The sequence below is a fragment of the Zalophus californianus genome, chromosome 16 (assembly GCF_009762305.2).
Source record: "Zalophus californianus isolate mZalCal1 chromosome 16, mZalCal1.pri.v2, whole genome shotgun sequence".
In the NCBI taxonomy this organism is placed as follows: Eukaryota; Metazoa; Chordata; class Mammalia; order Carnivora; family Otariidae; genus Zalophus; species Zalophus californianus.
In genome coordinates, this window is record NC_045610.1 from 3,103,514 (window position 1) to 3,127,084 (window position 23,571).

General features: G+C 53.9%; 1 protein-coding gene and 3 non-coding genes across 4 annotated transcripts; all 4 read right to left on the reverse strand.

Moving 5' to 3' along the window:
• Window positions 1-786: 786 nt before the first annotated feature.
• TRNAT-AGU lies at window positions 787-860 on the reverse strand. The gene has a single exon. It is a non-coding gene; the product is annotated as a tRNA-Thr (tRNA).
• Window positions 861-1,157: 297 nt separating this feature from the next.
• TRNAS-AGA lies at window positions 1,158-1,239 on the reverse strand. The gene has a single exon. It is a non-coding gene; the product is annotated as a tRNA-Ser (tRNA).
• Window positions 1,240-1,642: 403 nt separating this feature from the next.
• Window positions 1,643-1,716, reverse strand: TRNAI-AAU. Its single transcript has one exon. It is a non-coding gene; the product is annotated as a tRNA-Ile (tRNA).
• Window positions 1,717-2,369: 653 nt separating this feature from the next.
• On the reverse strand, window positions 2,370-22,549 carry CTC1 (CST telomere replication complex component 1). Its single transcript, XM_027624744.1, has 23 exons — window positions 22,433-22,549; window positions 18,757-18,920; window positions 13,778-14,015; window positions 13,424-13,635; window positions 12,944-13,091; window positions 10,199-10,483; window positions 9,957-10,085; window positions 9,181-9,413; window positions 8,882-9,059; window positions 8,592-8,792; window positions 7,962-8,088; window positions 7,295-7,409; window positions 6,831-7,155; window positions 6,640-6,729; window positions 6,207-6,400; window positions 5,049-5,137; window positions 4,777-4,951; window positions 4,416-4,493; window positions 3,830-3,974; window positions 3,675-3,739; window positions 3,272-3,437; window positions 3,015-3,141; window positions 2,370-2,853 (listed from the first exon to the last, which is right to left on the reverse strand). Exons 1-23 carry the CDS (start codon window positions 22,463-22,465, stop codon window positions 2,717-2,719), a joined length of 3,654 nt encoding a protein of 1,217 aa, XP_027480545.1. The 5' UTR covers window positions 22,466-22,549; the 3' UTR covers window positions 2,370-2,716.
• Between the last annotated feature and the right edge of the window lie 1,022 nt (window positions 22,550-23,571).

Here is a 23,571-nt window from a genome sequence, read left to right on the forward strand (position 1 = left end):
CGCAGTTCCTTCAAGACAACACTTCCGTTCAGACATCTTAGGATGGTTGCCCCGCCAAAGGATCGTATCTAGATCTTTCTGCCTATCTTCCGGGAAGGTTTAGGCCCTGCCAAGTTGCCTGTACGTCCTCCTTGCCGCCTCCCTCCACAGCATTTCCTGCACCCTCACCAGCCCGGCTTCAGTGCTCCCTTCCACCCCCGACTCTCGGGAGACCCCACGGGGAATGAGGTCTCTTCTGCTCCCGCCCTGTCCACGTTCGTGGCCCCAGCCCTTCAGCACCCTCTCGGAGGAAACCAGACGGACGGGTTTCTCTGCTAACTCCTAACCCCGACTGCCAGCTGATAGAGCCCGATGAAGGTGACTATACGTGAAGGAACTGCACCACCCCCTCCAAATTCTTTTTAATAAAAAAAATTTAAAAACATATTATATATACATATACAATTTTGAGGTCCCAAAACAAAGAAATATAATGAAGAACCAAACAAAACAAACCGACTCAGGCGCGCGGGGACGTCCTCCCGCGGGGTTTTGGGTTAGCCCACCCTCCCGGCTCCAGGGCAGAAGCAGGTGTTCAAAGACGTGGGCCCGGCGGGCGGGGGGGTGGGGGCAGCTTTTGCAGCGGTGGTCTCCAAGGACTGGCAGTTCGTGTCTGCAGGAAACCTGGGCGCTCCGAGGGCGGAACGGGGACCCTTGCTCCTCCAGTATAAAAACACTTGATAAGTCCATTAAGGAATATAGATTTAGCGACAAAATGCTAGGAATCCCCTCGCAGGATTGAATAAAAGGCACCGCTGGGATTCGAACCCAGGATCTCCTGTTTACTAGACAGGCGCTTTAACCAACTAAGCCACGGCGCCAAGGACAACCGGGACCCTTCCGGGGCTGCACTACAGGAATAGAGCGCTCGGAGCTCAGCCACAGCCACTGCCGACTTCTCTAAAATTCAGTTTTGCAAAGCAGCTGGATTTGGCATCACACACCCACCCCTGGTGTCCCCACATTGTCTAAAGGAATAAACCAAAGACAGAAGTGCTGGGTTGGGGAAGCCCCAGGGCGGGGCAGGATTCCTGAGACCCAGGGTTTCTGCGGGATCAGTTTCCGGCCCTGGACAGGAGGTAAGCGGACAGAACGTCGGAGAAGGAAAAAGAAACACACGTAGTCGGCAGGATTCGAACCTGCGCGGGGAGACCCCAATGGATTTCTAGTCCATCGCCTTAACCACTCGGCCACGACTACCCCGTTGAAACGGGAGGATTTGTCCTTAGCCTTTCTTAGATCTCATGCCCGGCAGACACGCCTCCTAAATTACTCGGGGTCCCAGGGCCGGGAGAGCGGCGGGCGCCGGCAGCGCCGGGGAGACTCGGGGCCGATCCGCCCCCGCGCAGCGCCCGCCCCTAGTCCCGGAGCTTGCCCTGTCTCCCACCGCCTCCAACAACGCGTTCCCGGGGAAGCTTCCCTCAGCCCCAGCCCGGGGACCTCCCTCCCAAGCCATGGAGTGTGCTACCAGTTTAGGTTTTGAGAAGCGGTGGGTCTGATGTCGTCTGTGATCAAAAGTCAAATGGCTCCCCGCAGAAAGTTCTGGGTTGTAAAGAGCAGGTGCGCGCTAAAACAAAAGAACTACAACAAAAAAAGCCGCACGTGGCCCGTACGGGGATCGAACCCGCGACCTTGGCGTTATTAGCACCACGCTCTAACCAACTGAGCTAACCGGCCGGCTGCTTAAGCTGTTTTTCTCAATCTCTACATATGGATCAGTACAAGCAAGACCATTTTGAAGACCACAAGAGCGTGACCCAAAGGCTTCCCAAATACAAACTAGAACTGATCCCTACTGGCCAGGAAGCAATGCCCTCTGAGCGTCTCGAAGAGGTGTGACTCGGCTGTACCTCTCCAGCTAGCGAGCAGCTCCCGGGAAAGAAACAGAACACCAGCCAGACGCATCATCGCCCACAAATGCTCCTGCAACTCCCGATTCTGTGGGTTCGGATTCCGGAATTCCTGCCGGATCGGCCTCGGGCCAGGCCCGGGCCCACAGCACTGACTCGGGTTCTCCGGCACATGCGCCCCGGCTTCCTCCCAGGCCCCTCTCCGTGCTTGGTGCTCCCCTCCCCCGATACCCGTCCGCTTCTTCCCGACACCCCAGGCTGGCACGCTGGACTTCCCCGGGGCCCGGCGTTGCTGAGCGACACCATCTGGCCATGTTGTCCACCCTGCCCTCCACTCCCCAATTTCCTCCCTTTAAGGCCTGACTCTTGGTATCATTGTCCGACCAGAAGCCCCTCTCCAAACCGAATTTGGCTCTAGCAACAAACAAGAGCGAAGTGATGGGCTGGCCGCCAGGAGGTCAGGAGGCCTGGGACCCGGAGAGACGCACAGGCGGGATACATCACCAGAGCTTTATTGCGGGCCAAGGGGCCTGCCACAGATACCCCCCCAAAGGCAGAACCCAGGCGCGCGGGGCCCCCTCTTGGGGCCAATGCCTTGACCCCGACTAGAGAGGGAGTATCAACGGCTCCGTCATCTGCCCATTTCAACAACTTCCAGGCAGGCTGGCACCAGAACGGGAAGGACACGTCACAGAAGGGTAGCAGTTTGTGAATTCGGGGATCTGGGGTCCTGGTGCCATCACAGAACAGGTGAGGTACAACGAGGGGGGAGGAGATGATAGGCCTGGGGCCCCAAGGCTTCCGGCAGGCCCCCACCGCCCTCCAGCTCAGCAGGACAAAGAAAAGGCTCCCAGGGAGCTGGGGTGCTTGGGCTCCTGGATAGAAAGGCAGGACAGTCGGATCTTGGGATTCACACGAGTCAGAAGAGTCAGCTCCCCGCACTGGAACCGCTGTAGCCGAGGCTCTGAGACCAGAAGAGAGGAACCCGGCTGTCCTAGGCTTGTGGTTTGTCGCCCCCACCCACCACCCTCCTCCCCAGCTCCCAACAACCCTCCCATCGATTGATCGCTCGTCCCTCCTCCTTCAGGGGCCCCTCTACCCACGTACCCCCTCCCTCTCCCATACCTAACCGGGTGACCATGGAAGGTTTCCTCTCAAGCTCAAAAGAAAGCACGACAGGGCGGAGGACAGAAAAGCTGGTACACAGTGTCCGGAGAAAGAGGGTCAAGGGCTCATCCACCTTGGCTGAAGACTAAAAGGGGAAACTGAGGATTAATCAGAATTCCTTTTTTTCTTTTTTCTTCAGAACTCAGATTCTTAAACCCTCTACCAAACCCTCGGCAATCTGGGTTTCGAGCCCCCACCTCCCAGCCACGTCTCACCTCAGGCTGGGCTCCAGGACCTGTAAATTGCAAGGCCACTTTCCCCGGCCCTCGGACAGACTCTAGGAGGGAGGCCCACTCACTGGGACACAGCCCTAGTGCTGTTGCCACATGATGATTCCTACAGGTCACCACGGCTTCGGCGGTCCCATCCTCCACCAGGAGCCTGGGGAAAGGAGGGGCCACGGAGAAACAGAAACTCCCACGGCAGTGGCCGGGTGGCCCCAACGTGCCTCCCTCCCCTCCACTTCCCGCCTCACTCATTTGACTTTAACCCATTCATCCTTAACGACTTCCGAAGCCATTCGCACAAGCCAGGAATCATGCCAACAGGCCAGCAGACAGAGCAAGTCACGTGACAGGGAAATACGGGGCGCAACGGGTGCCCACCTTGTGCTCTCACCTGATGCTGGCCTGGCTTACAGAGGTCTGTGTGGGACAGGTGGAGCCCTGACGAGTACACCTTCCCTGGGGTGGAGGGAGGGGGTTGGAAAAATGCTGAGTCCCCTCACACCCACCTGGCACCCTGCACCCCACTCAGCCTGTGCCCTCCCATACCTGGGGACAGAGGCTGGTACAGTGAGCACACACCCACAGGAGCTGAAGGCTGAAGACAGAAACGATATGGCAAGAGGCACTGGCCTGGAAGGGGGCTCGGCCACCTTGCAGAAGTTCAGCCAGGAAGATGTGGGGCAGGGGAGCACTAGAGAGAGAGAGACCGGAGTCCAGGAAGAGCCGACAGCATTCTGAAAGCGGGCTATGTCTGGAAGGACCGGGCAGGCACAGGGTCGGGGACGGGAGAGGGTACTGTACTCTCCCAGAAGCCTCGCGGCTCATTCTGAGTCCTCGCCTCTGCCGTCCATTATTTCCCAGGCTTGAACCAAGGTGGCAGCCCAGAAAGAGGTCTGCATTTTAGACTGAAAAGCCTTTAACACTGGGCTGAAAAACCTGGAACACTACATCTTTCTGGGTAAAATAACTGGCATCGGGCATTTTTATTTGGGGCAGAGGAAATCCTTCTGACTCAACATGTTCTACTAGGAGTGGAGAACACTAGTTATGGCAAAACTCCCAGAGCCGGGACCATGTGTAGGATGTGGATGCAAGGCTGTGAAGTCTGGGGAGCAGGGCCTGGGGCACTGACCTGATTGTGGTCTCAGGGGGGAAACTCAGGACCTGCAGATAAGTGGATGGCTGGAAACAACAGTAAATGTTGTGGGATCTGCAGGGGCAGGCGGCAGAATGAAGAGGAGGGGAAAGAAATCAATTTGAGGCAGGAGCTGGTACCAGATCACAAGTTAGACACATACCCCTCCCCCCACCCCCCCAGCAGGCTGCACCGTGGCCTAAGCAGAGGGAAGCATGAGGGAAGGAGCGGCGTGGAGCGTCTCATGAGGGCCGAGGGCATACACACCAGACTACACGGCGAAGTCACATCAAAGAGAAGGTGTTGCGGGGGGGGGGGGGGGGGGGGGGGGAGGCCAAGTGGCCTCGCAGATCTTCACCTGGACATCTTCTTCTCCAGCTGGCCGAAGTAGACTCGGGCTCCTGGGAGGAGTCCTAGTGGGGGAGGCAAGTGTGGCTCTTTGATATAGATGTCTAAGTGCGGGCGGGACAGGCAGTCGGCAGCCTCCACGGCCACGGTCAGCTTCACAGACGCTCTCGAGGTCCGAGTGCCGCCTGCAGAAGCCAAGGGGAGGGGTCAAGGGCATCTGCCGGGACCTCAGAGTCCCATCACGCGACTTCACCCCTTTCCCCGCAAAGGAGGCGTCATTACCAGGCTTTGCCCAGAAAGGGGCCGGGAATGGCTCACACAAGGTCCGTGACAAAATCTCAGCTGAGAAAGACACCAGGGTATCGGTGAAGCTGGAGGGTCACAGAAATACAGTGATAACAGAGGCATGAGAAAACAGAGATTGGAGAGGGATCTGAGGACAAGAAAAAGAGCTAAAGTAAATGCAAGAACATCATCTGTAAGGTCCTAAAAAAGCCTTGCCCTGGGTCAAGTCACGCACTAAAAGGAACAGGGTGGGCGCCTGGGTGGTGCAGTCACTTTAAGCGTCCCACTCTCGATTTTTGGCTCAGGTCATGATCTCAGGGTCCTGAGATGGAGCCCCACAGGGGGCTCTGGGCTCAGCGGGGAGGTGGCTCGAGATTCTCTCTCTCCCTCTGCCCCGCGCCCTGCTCGTGGGCAACACGCCCGCTCTAATAAATCTTAAAAAGAAAAAAAAAGTAACAGGGCTTATGGGAAAAACAGAGCTGTGGCAGATCACTCAGGACCCACACGACACCGTAAGCAGCGGCCTTACCAGGAAGTACGGCAGATGTTAAAGCTGCATTTGCGTGCGTGCCTAAGGAGCTCAGGTGGCCCACCCCTGGCGGCTTTATATGCCGGCGCTCGTGCCCACGCCCGCCACTCATGGGTCCGTGGAAACGATCCTTTCTACTAGAGACTGGTTTGTAAGAATTACACAATTACACATACAATCCAGCAGGGCTTTTTGTTTTTCCCCTTAAACCCCAGGGGAAATCTGTGGCTTCGTCGTCTGCACCAGCAGCTGCCTGGGAGGGACAGAACAGCTGTTCCTGAAGCCAGTGCTGCTCGCACTGAAGAGGAAGGCCCTGCCTAGAGCTTCCAGCTTTGTTCTTTTTTCTTTATGTTTTTTTTTTTTTTTTCCCCTTCTTAGATTTCCTTTCGTGGCTACAGCTTTTCCTTAACTGTGAGGAAGCTCGCTCGTGATCTTTAGTGAACGCTAAGGCGCTAGGGAGAAACTCAGGCATGAAATCCAGCTTCCCGGTCACGGGGACATCTCTCCTCTAGGAGCTGAGTCCCGTCAAAGACACATGCGCCGTGCCGGGGAACAGACTGTTCACCAAGCCCCACCCCGGCAGGAGAGTGTGGCCACGGGAGCTGAAGAAGCTGGCGGACATTTACTTGCCACTGAGCAGGTCGTCCAGCGAGGTCTTAGGCAGGGCCTTGCTGGTGTCCAGCACGGCCGGGAAGTCCGGGCCGCTCTCGAGTTCCAGAGTCCACTCGTCCTGCACAGTGAGGCAGGACGCACAGCCAGCCAACTCCAGGGGATGCTGTGGGATGCAGGATGGCCCGCCCTGCTCAAACAGCAGCGGGGTCTGCCGAGAACAGGAAGACAACTCTCTGAGTGCGTCCTGCTCCAGAGGCAGTTCACAAAATACTAGGACCGGTTTTGTTTTCTTCCCAGAGGCTGGTGAGAGGGCCTTGCATTTGATCTAAATCCGCCCTTCTCCCAGGAGACCTAGACAGTAGCCAGGCACCGGCACTCCCTCTCCAGTCCCTAAGCCAGAAAAGCTTTCCGGGGCAGGGTGGATGAAGGATCAAGTGGGGCACTCACAGGAGGGCCGGAAGCCACGAGTCGGTACACATAACCTGGGTGCAGGAACTCGAACCAGCGGACTGAGGGACCACGGAAGATTAAGAGAACCTGGGAGGGAGGGGGGGATGGCGGGAGGCAGGTGATGGGCTCCCACGCAGGATCTAGGGGCACAGGACGACAGGCCCCAGGCCCCCGCGGTCCCCGTTTACCTTCTGATCCTTGTTCTCATCTCCTTTGGGCTCAGGTGGGCCCCATGCAGTCCCCTCCTTCCTCTGGGTGCCCCCAAGCCAGCTCCCCGATACGTGGAAACTGAGGATGGGCTTGGGCACCTCTGGATTAGCTCCTGGGGGGACACAAAAGTTCCTCTTCATCAGTGCCTCCTTGTGGGACAGCAAGAACAGTCGGCTCTGTTCTATGTGGGGACCGTCGGGGAAGACGGGCTCTGCCTGAGGTGTGAGGGAGGTGGCTGAGTGAAGCAAGGGTCTGGGCACAGGCAGGATCAGGGCATCGGCCAGGAAGAACTGGATATAGACTCTGTTGGGAGAGACAAGGAGTAGTTTTCTTAGCAACGTGCGCGCTGGGCGTCGTGGGCCCCCGCATTCCACCACCGGCACCAGGCCCTGCCCTACCCCTCAAGAGACTCAGGGTGCGGCCACAACCCCAGGGAGCCAACCTGGCCTGCTGCTTCTGGATGAAGCCTGTCATGTTCAGCTCCTTATAGGAAGGAAAGTTGCTTCTGACATTCCGCTCTATGACCAACTGGAACTTCTCTGTCCGTACCAAGCAGCCTGGAGAGAGAAAGTTTTCTAGTTTGGCAAGAGGAGACCACCCTGCAGGTCTCACCGCCTGTCCCAGGCCTGAGCTGCTCCCCTAACACGAGGTGAGGGCCCAGACCCGAGCCCCGCCTCAAAGGGCTGGTATCTCCAAGGGAGAAACCACCCCAGCCAGGCGTCCAATCCTGCCCCGGCCTCCTAGGTGGCAAGGCTCAGTTCGCCTTTCTCACAAATCCCAGAACACCTGTTCCTTGATCTAAGAAGCCTTCCTTTACAGGACACCTCCTGTCAATACGGCTCAGTAAGCCCAATCTTAGAAGTGTCCTGCTGGTGTGCACGTCCGAAGCTATGGTGGGAGAAATGAACATTGGGGGTTGGAGTTCTGGCTAGAGAGACCCTCGCTCCTTTGCTGTGCCAACACCGGGGTCCCGGCCTTGTCCCCAACCTGCAGATCAACACAGGCCGCTTCAGCATCTCAAGGACATCCCAGCAGGTGCCTCCGCCCCAACCCTACTGTTCTGAGACCCTCCCCATCCGCCCCCTTCTGTCCACTTCTGAACTCCAAACCTATGAACCGGGAGTCAGTGATGGGCTGAGAGTGCTTGGCCAGGATTAGGCAAGGGAGGGAACCACTTTTGTCCCGAAGCTGCAGACAGCCTTTATGAGACGAAGCCGCCAGAACCCCAATTAAAATCTGCAGGGAGACGAAGAACAAGGTATCGAATATTTGTTCAACAAATACTCCGCAGCCACTCTGTGTCAGGTGCCACGTTAAATGTTAGCTACAGAGTGGACAAAAGATCCAGTCTCCGACCTCAAAGGGCTTACGCTGCAGTGGTGAAGACGGGTTTGAAAAGAAGACCCGTGCGTCCCCACGTTTAGTGGGGGGGGGGGGGAGTATACACACTGAGGGTAGAACTAGGAGCCAGTACGGGACCTCACAGGCTACTGCGAGGACTTTGCGTTTTATCTCATGTGCTCTGGGAGGAAGCACAAAAGGATTTCGCACAAGACAGCTCTGTGAGCCCAGTGAGGCTGTACCCCGCTTTCCATCCGCTGCGGAGAAAGCGGCTAGGGCGAGAAGAGGCGGGAAGGTCTGGTTAGAGGCTGGTGCAGCCGCAGGGGTGGGGGAGGACTACGGGAGCGGCGGTGAGGGCCGCCAAGGGAGGAGGCCTGCGCGCCCCCGGCGCCCCCTACCTGGGCTGGGTGGGAGGTGGCAGGCAGCAGCGACAGCCAGGACCAAGACACGCGCTGATTGAGCTGACAACTGGTCAGGTGTGACGACTCGGGCAGGGGCAGGAGGCTCTTAGGGTCAAAGGCAGCCCAGGCCCGGCACCGCCCCTCCTCCTTCAGGGTGGCCAGAGTAGGGAAAGAACAGGGCGTCTGCAGCCGCGTGTACTGTGGGGGAAGGAAGAGCAATCAGTGTGCGGCTGCGGGTCCCCCACGGCATGAGCTCGGCCACGCACGCGTCCCGCGCACGCTCGCACCTTCTGCAGGGGACAGTGATGCGGCTCCTCCAGGATTTCCTTGTGTGCATTCCGACGCGTGCTGCCCGGCGGAGCCAGAACGTCCAGGACAGGAGCCAGGAGCTGCAGTCCCGGGCTGGGGTTCCCCGGAGACGAGTGCTGCAGGAGCTGGTGGTGTCTCAGCATGTGGGGACACAGCCTGGGCCAGGAAGAGAAGCGCTCGAGGCCCCCCGAGGGGGGTGCCTCTTGCAGGATCTTGCGCCCCTGGTCCCTAGCCGCGCCAGCCCTCCACGCCCGGCCCAGCCCCCCGTCCTCCTCACTTGCAGGCCAGCTCCTCCAGCGCCCTGGCAGCCCACAGGTACAGGGGAAGGCCCAACTGGCGTTCCCATACCAGCTGCTCAAACAGGGAGGCCCCCTGGGCCTGGTAGAAAGACTGAGTCTCAGGCTTCTGACAAGAGAAGCCCCGAAGGAGAATGGCGCCGTGGAGACAGGGGGCGAGCACTGGCCTTCTCGTCCCTCCACCCACCGACTGCAGGAGGTGAACATCCTGGAGCTGGAGAAAAGCAGAAAAAATTGTAAAGCCGGGGTGAAGCCCTCAGCTCAAGGAAAGCTGGGAGAGTTACTGTGGTGTCCCACTGCCCGGCGCCCAAGAAATACCGTTTCTCCCACGCAGGGCATGTTCTTCCAGGCCCCAGGCCCCTTTCTGCACAATGCGCTCCCACTGTGGGGAGCCCTCATCTCCCACGCGCTCCCCTCGGCTTTGCTGCGGGCCGGGAGGCTCCTGGTGGGCGAGGCGCCGCTACTCACCAGGCTGTCAGAGACCTCCTGGCCCCACACCTGAGATTCGGCTCCGGCCTCTCCCCCTCCAGTTGGAAGCCCCTCCGTAAAGGAGATACTCCCGTGTCCCAGCCTCTCCTCCTTCCTGATCTGAGCTCCTGTCCAAATCATTCCTGGCATTAAGTATGCAACCTCCACCCTCCGACACACACGTGTTCTTTTACATTTCTGCCGCAGAAGTTTCTGCCCTGCTGCTGCTGGTGAGTACCAGCCCAGAAAGGAAGGAAGAAGCTGCCGAGAGGGCCGACGCCACACGTACCTCCAGGGAGACTCCTGGCCGCACCACCTTCCTGAGGCTGTGGAACTGCTGGTAGGCGAGGCAGAGTGCCAGCTGCCCGTCTACCTCATAGAGGCCGGCCGGCTGACTCAGCACGCCGGTGACCTTTCCCTGCGGAGAGGCCAAAGGTCCGGGTGGTCCCTCTTTCCTCCCTCTCTGGAGTCCCGCATTTCCTGCCCGCCCCCCGCCCCCACCCCCCTCTCGGATCTCTCCATCTCGCTCACCGTGTAGGATAAGAGTGTTGAGTGGCGGACAAGAGCAGGTTCCCTGTCCCCATCTTGGGAGCTGCTGGGCACGGGGAGCGGTGCGGGGTCAGCCTCCAAGAGGGGCCCATCCAGCTCCAGTTCCAGCTCTCGCACGCATTCTGGTTTCAGTGGCAGCAGGTGGGAGGAGGGACTGGTCGTCCACACGCGGTAGCAGTGCCCGCGGATCCTGACTACTCGCAGTGCTGTCAGCACATAGGACCTACCAGGCCAAAGGGCTCGGTGCCACACCAGCTGGGCAGGGATCTGGCTTGTGCGGGGGCAGGCAACACGGCACATGAGACGCTTCCCACGACACTGCCCCTCTGCCAGAGTCTCCCCCCATCATGATCTGACCTCAGCGACCCGCTCCTCGTGAGTTCTGCCTGGCCTCTCCCTGCGCTCTGACAATTCAATCTTAACCTCCTGGATTGCCTCCTTCTCACGGGAGATGCCAGGTATTTCCCAATCCCTCCCTTAAGATGCAAACTATCCCTAAAACTTCCTCCAAAATACAGAAACATTCCACCCAAGACTCCATGGCTTTTGCTTTTCCCCATCCCACCCCGTAACACACAAACCACCTTCGTTTATTTAAGCTACAGATAGAGGGTATATACGTATTCGGTATTGGGACAGACGTGAAGGGAATACAACAGACCGGTCCCTCTCTCCCAACATATCTCAACCCCCTGGGGAACACAGACGCAAACTCAAGTAACGATGTGGAACCGTATATGATCAAGTACCAAAAACTACAGTGGGCAAGGTTTCGGGGCCAGACAGGTCAGGGCGGGTGGGAATGAGCGGGAAGACCCCGTGGAAGAAGCGGAGTCCACACAGGGTCCCGAAGGGCGCGTCTCTGCTTCACCAAACTGGAGGAGAGGGGGAGGGAGGGGCGACTCCAGCAGGAGGCAGCAACATAAAAGCGTTCAGAACTCAGGACGAGTGAGGCGGTGAGGACATTGGCCGGGATGGAGAGGGAGCGTTCCTGGGAGGCGCAAGACACAAGATGGGAGAGCCGAGAGGAGGGAAAACCCAGCAATGACCTGCTGAGGACGTGATTTTACAGCAAAATGAGAACCGCCCGAAGTATGGAAATAAAACCAACCGCACACAGCAGGGTGTCATAGGGGCTGCAGAAGGTGCTTGTTGAGAAACTTAAGCACAAGGGGAAGAAACACGGCTCCCAAACCCAACAACCGTCTGGGGCACGCTCCTTCCACAGGTCCCACGCAGCACGCTGCCGTCCGCAGGGGCGAACGCACTGACTCAGGACACCCGAGCCTCACAGACTTCCACTTCTACCCTGGAAGCAGGTGAGTACCGCCGTCAGACCTCGGCCGCCACCCCTCGTCACTGTGCTGCTGAGCCCTGCCTGCTGGTGCCTGCTGGCGCACAGCCGGGGTCCCTGGTGGTCTGAGTCAAGGAGGCAGCCAGCGTGGAGCAGTGCTTCTGCTCATTTGCACTGCCCTCTGCCCTCAGCAGGACCGCCGGCATCGCGGCCCTGCCGCCTGTATTCAGATGCCCCTTCCCTTCCTCTGTCGGAATGCCAGCATCCGAACGCAGACCCCGAGCCCTGCCCGTCTGGCCCCCCGCGCCCCGAGGCCACCGCAGCGGGTCGCCACCGCTCAGTGTCCTCCGCTCCTCTTCGAAGACAAGAGCCCTACCTGCGGAGGTCAGACTCCCGTCACCCCAGTGCCAAGCCCCCTCCGCAGGGCCACAGTCATTGCTCAGCAGCAACCTCTCATCCCCGACTGCCTAGCACGGCAGTTACCCTGAATCTTTTCTCCTCTTTTCAGAGTCCAGTCCTTCCTTTTCAAGAGATGATGATCTCAGCTCCTCCATCACAGAAGAGATTCCCTGGGCTCATCTAGGGTGACAAGTGTGTCTCCAGTATGTCTGCAGCAGCCTACAAACACAGCAAGATCACTTCTCCCCTGAGCCAACTCTGCCCAGAGCAGCATTTCCACTGGGCTCGAGGAGACGTGAAACAGTCTAATGTAAAGAAAATACAGAAGCTCCTCTCTAGGCTGGGAGGAGAAACAAGACCAGAAATTGGGGCAGCTCCTAAGCATTTTTAGTTTTAGCATTTTCAGTTCCTGTACCCGCTAATCACCGTCACTCAAGCTTATGACGCATACGACACAAGAATTCTAACAGCGCTAATAAATGTCACAGTTCCCTTTTTTGATATGCATCTGAGAAAGTCTTTTTATCCTTTGTTTTGAATGCCTTTGAAACATCATTCAGATAATTATATGAGTCATTAGACAATAGCGTAAAAATTAATGATTCTAAAATTGTACCAGTTGATGTAGAAAGAAAGTAAATAATAAAGTACCAAGTGTTTTAAAAAGTGCACCTGGCCAAAAAAAAAAAAAAAAAAAAAGGGCACATACTCGATGCCTTAATGGTGCTGAGCTGGATAATTTTCATGGTCATCCTGCTAATGCACGGGAAAAACAAGTGATTCCGACAGGTTTTGAAATAGTCACACACGATACGAAAGTTGTCTATGCATACGAAGCGCACAGCAGAAAAGTGTGTTTCCTCCTTCTGCGTGCGGGAGTGATGCTACCTGGACCCCTCTGGCAACAGCGATGTCCCAGGAAACAGCGCCCCTTCCCCCCTAAGCTGGCCCCTGCTCTGATGTTCACCTTTGCTACTAAGAGTCCTGACAACTCCTGCACACCTCCACGACCCTGAACTGACCCCAATCCTCACCTGCACGACAATGGACACATGGCTGCCAGCTGGGGAGGAGCCGCCACCAAGAGACAAGACAAAGTGAGCTTTCTTCTGACTCCTCACCAGAGCACTCACTCGAACCAGCTTCCCAGCCAGGTTCGGCTGCACGCCTCTGAGCTTGCCTCTAATGAAGGAAGACGAGAGGAAAGAGGAATTTTTATTTCTTTTCCCCCCACACATGCCTTCCCTATTGCTGTAAATAACCTAGCAGGAATTTAAAATGTCCCTAGCCCAAAGCTGTTATTCCGAGGATGTCCTTCAAACTCTCCCTGACCTTGGACAAGGCAAACTTCCCCTGAAGACTCGTACTCAACATCTGGGAGAGGCCCCATCCCATCGTTGCCCTGACTCAGGTGGGAACACCCCCCACCCCCGCCCCGGACTGCTCTCAGGACCTTTCCCTCCCTCCTCCCCGTTTCACCTGGCTCCATCCTCCTGGAGACAGGGAAGGACTACCTGTGTCTGAGCAAGCGGGAAGCGGTCTCTGGGTAGAGAACAGGGAGAGGGGTGGGAGGGCCAGGACTGGCGGTCGAGGGGCACACTGGCACTGGGGCACTCAAGAGCTCCAAGTGTCCTTCCCCTGAAGAATTCCACCTGGCAGGAGGGAGGTAACTCCAACTGGGGAACAGGAAGAGATGGCCCAACCAAGACAGGTCCAGATCTATGAGCTGGAAAAGACCAAGAGCAAGGGTCAACCCGGACCCCAGCATCCCACCCACCCTCCTTTTTTCCCTTAGAGACTTAACTGCCTCGCTCCCTAGACCGTCCTTGTGAGGCTCTGAGGCACCTGACCTCCGCCTTCCTACTTACCTCACAGGTCAGGACACCAGTGTTATCTTTCACATAGAGGTCTCCTTTCCTGCACTCTTGTTCCAAGTCCCCCAACAGGTCTGTGAGCGTCCCTAAGAGTAAGAGCCGTTCCCGGGGTAGTGGGGTCCCATTTGGTCCAGCCTCTTGGGCCCAAGCCTGGTACGCACTAGAGCTCCAGGACAGGTGGCTGCAGCATGGCAGGTTCTGGTGGGTCTTGAGGTCCTGTACTGAGACAAAGCTGCAGAGGAAACGGAGCAGAGGTCCTGCAAAGCTGCATCCAAGCCTAGGAAACTACCCTCAACCCCAACAAGTCCCCCAAGATCCTGAGGAAACGTCAATGGACGCCACAGACTAAGAAAGGAGTTTGGCTGAACGGCAAGAACTTCAGGGCTCAGAGCCTAAGGAAATGAGGATGCGGCCTGGGCCCGAGGACTGGGGAGTGCCTCAGGATGGGAGGGGGAAAGTCAGTGCTGAGTGATACTCTACACAAGACGGCGCCACGGAGAGGACCAGAGAAATGAGGGAGTACACCAGCAGCCTGGGGGGTGAGCGTGGGGACAACACCTGACCACACTCAGCTCCTCTGACAGCATCTCGGCTCTCAGCTCCACAGAGAACGCCGATGGGGCCGCTAGGGCACGTGCCAATGGCCCAACCTCAGGGGCCCCAGCCAGGCTTCCTTCCCAAGCTGGGGTATCACAGAACTCGAGACCGGCGGGGAAGCAGAGGCTGAGGTGGGGGTCCACATCTAGAGCCCCCAAATCTCAAAAGAGGCTTGAGATCAGCCATTCTCCAGGCAAGTGTCTCAACACTGTTTGTCACTACCAACGATGAGGTGCGGCACTCAGAACGTGAACAGCGAATTTATCGAAGTTGTGACGGATTCACATCTGTAATCCCGTTATTCCACACACCCGCCTTCTCATGGTCTTCCGAGAAGAGAAAGAATAAAGGTATGAAGTGGCACATCTCACCCTCCTCGTTATACTCATGAACACCACCCCCGTGAGAGCACTAACAGCTGGGAACACTATCCTGAGGGGCGCACTCCCCTTCCACATCTGTTTCATTCTTTCCCCAAAGGCTTTGGACGATATAAAAGGCAAAAATGGTGACTAGCATGTGTTGAGTCCCTGCTATGCACACGCTATATTGGGACCATTCATGCTCAGGAATGCACCGAAGCTTCACCAAAAACCCCTGTGAACGGGGCGCCTGGGTGGCTCAGTCGTTAAGCGTCTGCCTTCGGCTCGGCTCATGATCCCGGGGTCCTGGGATCGAGACCAACATCGGGCTCCCTGCTCAGCGGGAAGCCTGCTTCTCCCTCTGCCACTCCCCCTGCTTGTGTTCCCTCTCTCGCTGTGTCTCTCTCTGTCAAATAAATAATAAACAAAATCTTAAAAAAACACACACACACACAAAAACCCTGTAACCACCACCAGTGAAGAAACTTGGGAGAGGTCAGTACACAATGGTGTGGGTGGCAAAGCCAGGAGTGCCTCACTCAAAAGACCATGTTCTTTCCCTGTGTTTCTCCACTTTTCTAAAGGCCCAGGACAAAGCTGGAAATAGCGGTTTCTTTCCCCTAGGCACCTTCAGGACAGAAAACAGTAAGGACGTAGTCATTTGTCCCAGATTCTTCAGGGTCTAGGTCAGGAAACTTGAAGGTGAGAAGCTCGAATCCTTCCATTTGTCACTGATCTCCAACTTTCAATGCCTAGCACAATGCCTGGCACACAGCAGGCACTCCATGAAGAAGGGAAATACGTATGAATAAAATCTTTACACCCGAGGAATAATTCCTATCCTAGCCTCGCCCACCATTCTTTACAGACTCCTCACTTCAACACATCGTGCCACCTAGTTTACATTTATCTTGAAGAACAAGAAACTTTAAAAAGGTTCCTTTTAGGAAGCTTTCCTAACAGATTCCAACTTACCACTTTTCCACTATCCCAGTAATGCCAGAATCTTGAGAGATCCGGATCTTTCTTTGATTAGACTGTGATCATGGAGGCCACTAGGCACATACTCGGTTACCTGTGGGAGACTCGAACCCCGCTGCACGAGGCTTCACAGCAATGACAACTTCTTCAACCAAGACTAATTGATAGGTAGCTCTCTGTCCCATGCTAACAGGTCAGTTTTCTAATGAGATCTGTTTCTGTGTTTACACAAACAATGCATTTAACCGTAATAGTTACAGTTAGGACGTGGACGAGGGCTGTAGGAAATGAAGGAAAACCTAAAGCCAGTGGAGTAGATTGAGAAGAGTTACACGGGAGGAAAAGAAAAAAGCCCCCAAGTAAGTGTGTCCTAAGAAATTACTTTGGGATTAAAATAAGGTATCATTTACTACCCAGCAACTACACACAAAAACCATTTTTCCAACAAGATAAACAGCAGATTTGGGAATGGTTCAGGACATGGAGGTACATGGCCCCGTGTGTCCTTTGGCACACGTCCACCTGTTGGAACGGCACGTGCATGCCCGATGAGCCCGCACCTCCCTTCAGGACACTGGGTGCTGCCGGACAAGGGGAGAGAACCACCAACTGGATCAGGAGAGAGCATAGAGGAGACTCCACTAAACCTGTAACGTTTCATTTCTTATGAAAAAAAGACCTGGAGCAAATAATATGGCAAATGCTACGGTTTTTACGAGCTGAGCACTGAGTCGGACTACACACGGGGTCAGTAAGCCCACTGCTGAATTTGGAGGGCTTCACCTTTGCAATGAAGGCAGCAGTTGAATTGGTTCACAGTCTGGTGGAGCGGCATATTTAGTTACCATTGGTTTATAACAACGTCCTCGGATGAGAAAAGCATAGGATTTTGAAGATGATGTTTTGGATAACACAGTACGATTAAGCTGTCTTCTCACCAAAGATCCCTTGCCTTTACTGATGGAGATGGACTGCGGGGCCGAGTGAACGCCACACTGCCATAAGCAGTGTTAAGTCCAGGGGAAAAGTACCCTATGCTTGCGCAAGGCTGGGAAATGCCTAATTAAGCAAAACTAAACAGACTTGCGCCTTTTTTATTTTTTAAAGGATAAACGGTAACACGTACACTCACAGAATGCCACACAGCGGTTGAAATAAATGAGCTAGAGCTCCTGACAGGAGTAAATCTCAGGAGCAGGTGAAGCACAAAAAGCAAACTGCAGAGACTATATAAAATATGTACAAAAGGTACACGAAACTCTATGGTACATGGCTTGGGGATGGACGCACATGCAATAAAAACACAAAGATAAGGGACTAATTCATCCCACGTTCGAGGTAACTACTCTATGACTCAGCAAGTATACTAGGTATTTACCCAAAGGATACAAAAATACAGATTCAAAGGGGCACGTGCCACCCAATGTTTATAGCGGTATTATCAACAATAGCCAAACTGCAGAGAGAGCCCAGATGTCCATTGACAGATGAATGGATAAAGAGATGGTGTGTGTGTGTACGTACACACGTACACACACACACAATGGAATATGACTCAGCCATCAAAAAGAATGAAATCTTGCCATTTGCAATGATCTGGATGGAGCCAGAGTATATTACGCTAAGTGAAATAAGACAGAGAAAGACAAGTACCATATGATCTCACTCATATGTGGAATTTAAGAAAGAAAACAGATGAACGTATGGGAAAGGGGGAAAAAGAGAGGGAAATAAACCATAAGAGACTCTTAACAACAGAGAACAAACTGAGGCGTGACAGAGGCAGAAATAGAGGCAGGGGTGGGATGGGCTAGCTGGGGGATGGGGATTAAGGAGGGCACTTGTTGTGATGAGTACTGGGTGTTATATGTAAGTGATGAATCACTGAATTCTACTCCTGAAACCAACATTGCACGGCCTGTTAACTAACTAGAATTCAAATATTTGAAAAGAAAAAATAAATAAAATAAAACATTAAGCCAAAACACTATGTGTTAACTAATTGGAATTAAAATAAAAACTTAAGGGGCGCCTGGGTGGCTCAGTCAGTTAAGCATCAACTTTTTTTTTTTTTAAGATTTTATTTATTTATTTGTCAGAGACAGAGAGACAGAGAGAGGGCACAAGCAGGGGGAGCGGCAGGCAGAGAGAGAAACAGACTCCCTGCCGAGCAGGGAGCCCGATGCAGGACTCAATCCCAGGACCCCGGGATCATGACCTGAGCCGAAGGCAGTCATTTCACGGACTGAGCCACCCAGGTGTCCCAAGCATGGACTCTTAATTATGGCTCGGGTCATGGAGCCTGCTAAGGATTCTCTGTCCCTCTCCCTCTGCCCTTCCCTGCCCTCTCTCTCCCTCCCTAGAAAAAGATTATGATAAAAAATAAAAATAAAAACTTAAAACAAATACACCCACATTTGAAGTCGTGGTCACTTCTATGAGGAGGTAAACGGGGCTCTTTCCACAGGACTTTCAGAGCCTTTAATCCATTAATGAGCCTTGTGACTTTCCTAGAGAAGCTTATCACACCATATGCAGTGTCTCGCAAACTTATTTGGCCATGGAACCCTTTTCTTGCAGTACTTTATCAACACTGCTTTGAACAGTTTCAGAAACGGAAGTGTTGTTAAAAACAAAAAACGCAACACCCTCAGAAGACTTTAAACTCTGGTCTTAAACACAACTATCTGCACTTGCTGATGTCTTAACTCGGTGCCTTAGTTTCCTCACACACACGAAAGAACATTGGCCTCTCTCTCCACCCTGAGAGTTCTTTTTACGAATTTTCCATCTTCCCCCACCTTCCTCTCTCTTCTCCTTGTCCCTAACTTGGCTTCAGCCAATCTAGGAGAGCCATCAGACAGGGAAAGCAGCTTGACGGAGGATGGAAAAGCCTGGCAGAGGGGGTTGTGTTCAAGCACATTTTCCTCCCCTTAGCTTGTTTCCCCTTGTGCTTCTCGTTTCCCCCTGGTTAACTCTGGGTCCTTTTTTAGTACCAAAGTTAACCCCCTTCTGAACCCCTCCTCTCCTTACCTGTAGCTGAGGGGCAGGGGAAAACCTTGGTTCTTTCCCTGGGACAACCAGGTGGTCTTCACACAGTCAATCACCGACTGAGTCAACTGGACATCGGGCTCGCTGCCAGGCAGACACAGGGTCTCTTGGATGAAGGTCTGGGCAGCCTCAAGCCAGGCTTGCTCCTGAGGAAAGGGAAACTAGTTAAAACATCTTCCTAACCATCCTGCCCACCAATGAAATTTTGGGAATAAAGTAAAAGAAAAAGAAATTCGGAGGGCATGTAAATAAACAAGTACTGGAGTTTAGAACTTGGAGGAAACCTGAGAAGCCTTAGTCCGGTCCCTCCTCAGACCGCTGGCCCTCCGGCTTTGGTCTCACCTGTTTCTCTTCTAAGTACCGTGTGATAACCGGCTGCACCACTGGAACTGTGCGGGTGGTCCTATCTCTTTCCCCAACAGACCCACACCAGTCCTTAACATGCTCAACTGGAATATACATCGCCCTGGGAAACCTTCTCTGACGGTCCCAGGCAGAATGCTGCTCCCTTCCTGGAGCTCCCACAGCACCATGCACATAATTCTATAGAGAGCAACGATCATCACGCACAGTATCGTGGTGTCCCATCTTACGTGGGATGTGGTCCTAAGGCCAACAAGTTGAAAAATAGTCAAAATCACTCTTGGAAAAAATCCTTTAAGTTGCTCATAAATAGGACACAATACTACATAGTAATATGTAATATAAATGTAAATATGCGTAATTACAAACAGTATGTAAAAAGGACATAGGTGGAGTACGATTTTTAATTGTTCGTTTTTCTACTCAAGTATATACATTTGAGTTCCCATGAGCTAAATCAATGTAAGTGCAATCCCACCAGATCTGTTTTCTGTCTTTTCGGCTGAGATGCAGACTTCTTAAGCAGGACATGAGCCACCTTTGTATGCTTACCACACAGTCTGGAGACATAGTTGTCTTTCTATAGTTAGTTCTAGAGAAGGGGACCAGCTTGGCCTACTTCCAATGTTAGGCTGCTTTATTTTTTTTTAAATGGCTTATTTTTGTTTTTATTTATTTTTTTTAAGGTTTTATTTATTTATTTGACAGAGAGAGACACAGCGAGACAGGGAACACAAGCAGGGGGAGTGGGAGAGGGAGAAGCAGGCTTCCTGCTGAGCAGGGAGCCGGACGCGGGGTTCGATCCCAGGACCCTGGGATCATGACCTGAGCCGAAGGCAGACGCTTAACGACTGAGCCACCCAGGTGCCCCTAGGCTGCTTTATTTTAAAATTCTGACAGGGGTGCCTGAGTGGCTCAGTTGGTTAGGTGTCCAACTCTTGGTTTTGGCTCAGGTCCTGATCTCAGGGTCCTGAGATCGAGTCCCCCGCCACCCCCGTATCAGCTTGAGACTCTCTTTCCCTCTCCCTCTGTCACCCCCCCACCCCCCCCACCCCGTCATGGCACGTGCACTCTATCCCTCTCTCTCTCATATACATAAATAATCTTTAAGATAATAATAAAATTCTGACAGCGTTCAACAGTACTGAGGGGTACAACCTTTATCCTTCTTGATCCCCAGTGATAATGCTAAACCATTACAGCTCCATCCCTGTTCCTCCAATGCCCTTCTATTAGCCTTCTGGTCAATCCTCCACAGTCACTCAATCATTAGCAGCTCAAGGGACCTGTCTTCAGGTTCTATTGACTTCAGTGTCCTTGTGAACAGCTCTACCACTAAACTTCACCTTTACCCCACCTTAGCCAAACACTGTCACCCGTGATCATGGTTGTCAAAACTGGACTAGGTCAGAGCACCTGGCTGGTTCAGTCAGTACAGCACATGACTCTTGATCTCAGGGTTGTGAGTTCAAGCCCCACATTGGGTGTTGAGATTGCTTAAAAATAAAATCTTAAAAAAAAAAAGATTGGACCACATCATCATTCAGCACTGCCTCAGCGACATAACGAGCGCCTCACCCGGACTCCTACATTCTGTCTTCCTCTCTAGCTCCTGAGGGCCTGTCCACCACTCGGCACATGGAATACTACTGTTTTTCAAAGTTGTGCCACTGCCTCAGAATCCCCTAAATTCTGTTAAAAATGTGAATTCATGGATCTCATCTACTGAAACAGAATCCTGGCAGGAGTGGGGGACCCAGGAATCGGAACTTTAAAAAATTTATTTATTTATTTGGAGTGAGCACGCGCACAAGCAGGGGGAGGGGCAGAGGGGGCAGGGAGAGAATCTCAGGCCGACTCCCGGCTGACACAGAGCCCGACTTGGGGCTTGATCCCAGGACCGTGAGATCATGACCTGAGCAGAAACCAAGAGTGGGATGCTTAACTGACTGGGCTACCCAGGTGCTCCAGGAGTATTTCATTTATTTTAAAATAAGATTTTCTATTTATTTGAGAGAGAGTGACAGAGAGCACAAGCAGGGGGTGGTGAGAGAGAGGGAGAAGCAGACTCCCCACTGACCAGGGAGCCAGATGTGGGGCTCGATCCCAGAACCCCAAGATCATGATCCTAGCTGAAGGCAGATGCTTAACCTGCTGAGCCACCCAGGTGCCCCAGGAGTCTGTGTTTTAAATAAACTCCCCAGATCATACTAATATAAACTGAAGTTTGAGAACACTATACATTTTCCCCTCGGTGACCTCTGCCATTGTATTTCCTTACTAGCCATCCACAGAGGCTACTTTAGTTGAGCTCTCTCGTGACCTCCATCTGCCTACCAGATTCTCCACCTGGCCAACCTACAGGCACCACACATCCCAACACTGACCTTTAAAAAAAAACCGAAAAAACAAAAAAACCCACTCCTCTGCCAACGTTCACCAATCAGCAAACAGCAACCTCAACCAAGTAATTCTACCCTGAAACCCGCGGTCCTCCTATAACGCCTTCCATTCCATACCCAAGTCCTTTAGATTCTACCTCCTCAACATATATATATATATATATATATATATATATATATTTTTTTTTTTTTTTTTTTTTTTTTTTTTACTGTTTTCACTTCTGGAACCTCAACACTGCTGCCGTGGTCGAGGTCACCATCATCTCTCACTGCTTTCCAGTCCCAGCCTTCTAACCGGTACTCTCTACCCTGCTACCTCAGGAAACGAAATCTCAAATCTCATCCAATCGCTCTTCTGCTTAAAACCCCTCAGTAACTCCCAATTAGCCTCAGGTTAAAGTCGCTGTTTAGCAAGACGCACGAGACTGTCAGCCGTCACCCCTCCAACCACCACCCAACTGAACTTGGGTTTTCCAAAGATACCTGTTCTCTCTCTTGCCTTTGAACGTGTTTTTGCCTCTGCCTGGAAACCTCTTTCAGCGCTTTTCTGCCTGGATAACCCCTACGTGCACTTCGGCTCTCAGACGCTTTCCTTGTTTCCCGTTACCCCTTTCCCCCCAGCTGCGTCAGGGGCCCCACCGTTCGCCATTAATAGCCCGCCCGCGGCTTCCCACCCTGCTGGGAGCCTGGAGAGGGGGCGGAGACGTGTCCAAGCCTCCCAGCTAGCGCCGCAGGCGCCCACAATTGCGTTCGCAGAACCCGCGACGGTGGAAGGACGATCAGCCTCGCAGCTCCCTCCCCTCGCCCAGCGACGGGAGGGAGGCTGAGAAGCAACGTGGAGGGAACAGGACCAGAAGGAAAAACGGGGACGAAGGACGGAGAAGCGCACTCACGGAGTCGGGAGCCGGAGCCGGGTTGGCCTCCATGATGCGCCCGAGGCTACGCCCTGGGAGAGCCCGCGAACAGCCGCCGCGCCAGGGCTCACGGGAAGGCCGCTCGGTGACGGCATCGGTGGGCGCGGCGGCGGCTGCGCCTCCGGCTCCTCCCACCCGCGGCCTCAGGCCCCCAGTGCGCAGCTGCCGCGGCAGCCCCCCGGCTCCCGCCCGCCCGCTTCCTTCCGGGATGACTTCCCGTGTGGCGTCCCTGGCACGGGAAGGGGAGCGGGGGGCGGCTCCGGAGCTCGAACGCAGGCGGCCTGGTTGGTCGCTCCTAAGCATCGTTCCGTCTCCCTGATGTTGCCAAGCACAGAGACGTGCCTCCTCAACGCGACCTGAGCGCGTCATTCGTGCTTGTGTTCTGCCCTTGACTCCTTGCTGTAACTATTTCCCCGCTAGACCACGAGTACCTAGAAGTGCCATCCTATTCATTCTATTTATCTTTGCAGTCTGGTACCTAGAACAGAGCTTGTTGCTAAATGTTTGTGGATCAGCTAATGAAAGCCTCTTGCTCTTTCTAATTCAGTCAACCAACTAATCCTTCCGTGGCTTAGTAGGCAGTGAGTGAACAGAATTCACGCAACTCTGTGCCCGGCACTGTTCCAGGTTCTGGAGATACAGCAGTGAGCAAAGATAAAAATCCCTGCTGTCATGAAGCTTACATCCTAGGACACAGAGACGGACAGTTAAAAGGAAAAAAAGAGTGTTGACAATTAGTAATAGGTACTATTGAAAGAGAAACAGGGAACGCAGGGGGTAGTGTGACCCTTTTGTATGCAGAAGGCTTTACTGTAAAGGTGACATTATAGTAAAGAATTGGAAGAGATGAAGGATTCAGATGGTGGGGACCAAAGAGAAATGATGGATGGGGGCAACCACAAGCACAAAGGCGCTATGGTGAAAAGAAATGGAAGGAAGTCAGTGCGGTGGGAGGGGAAGACAGGAGATTAAAAAGGTAAAGTGAGGGGCGCCTCAGTGGCTCAGTCGGTGGTTGGGCAACTGCCTTCCACTCAGGTCGTGATCCCGGAGTTCCAGGATTGAGCCCCACGTTGGGCTCCCTGTTCAGCAGAGAGCTGCTTCTCCCTCTGCCCCCAACC

Excerpts from the sequence above, each read along its gene's own strand:
- CTC1 (XM_027624744.1), bottom strand. The coding sequence starts at position 22,465 with ATGGAGGCCAACCCGGCTCCGGCTCCCGACTCC. Across the intron at positions 6,401-6,639 it reads TCGTGGCTTCCGGCCCTCCT|ACCCCGCTGCTGTTTGAGCA; the intron begins GTGAGTGCCCCA and ends TGTTCTCGGCAG. Across the intron at positions 3,975-4,415 it reads CCCCCTGAGACCACAATCAG|TGCTCCCCTGCCCCACATCT; the intron begins GTCAGTGCCCCA and ends CTCTCTCTCTAG.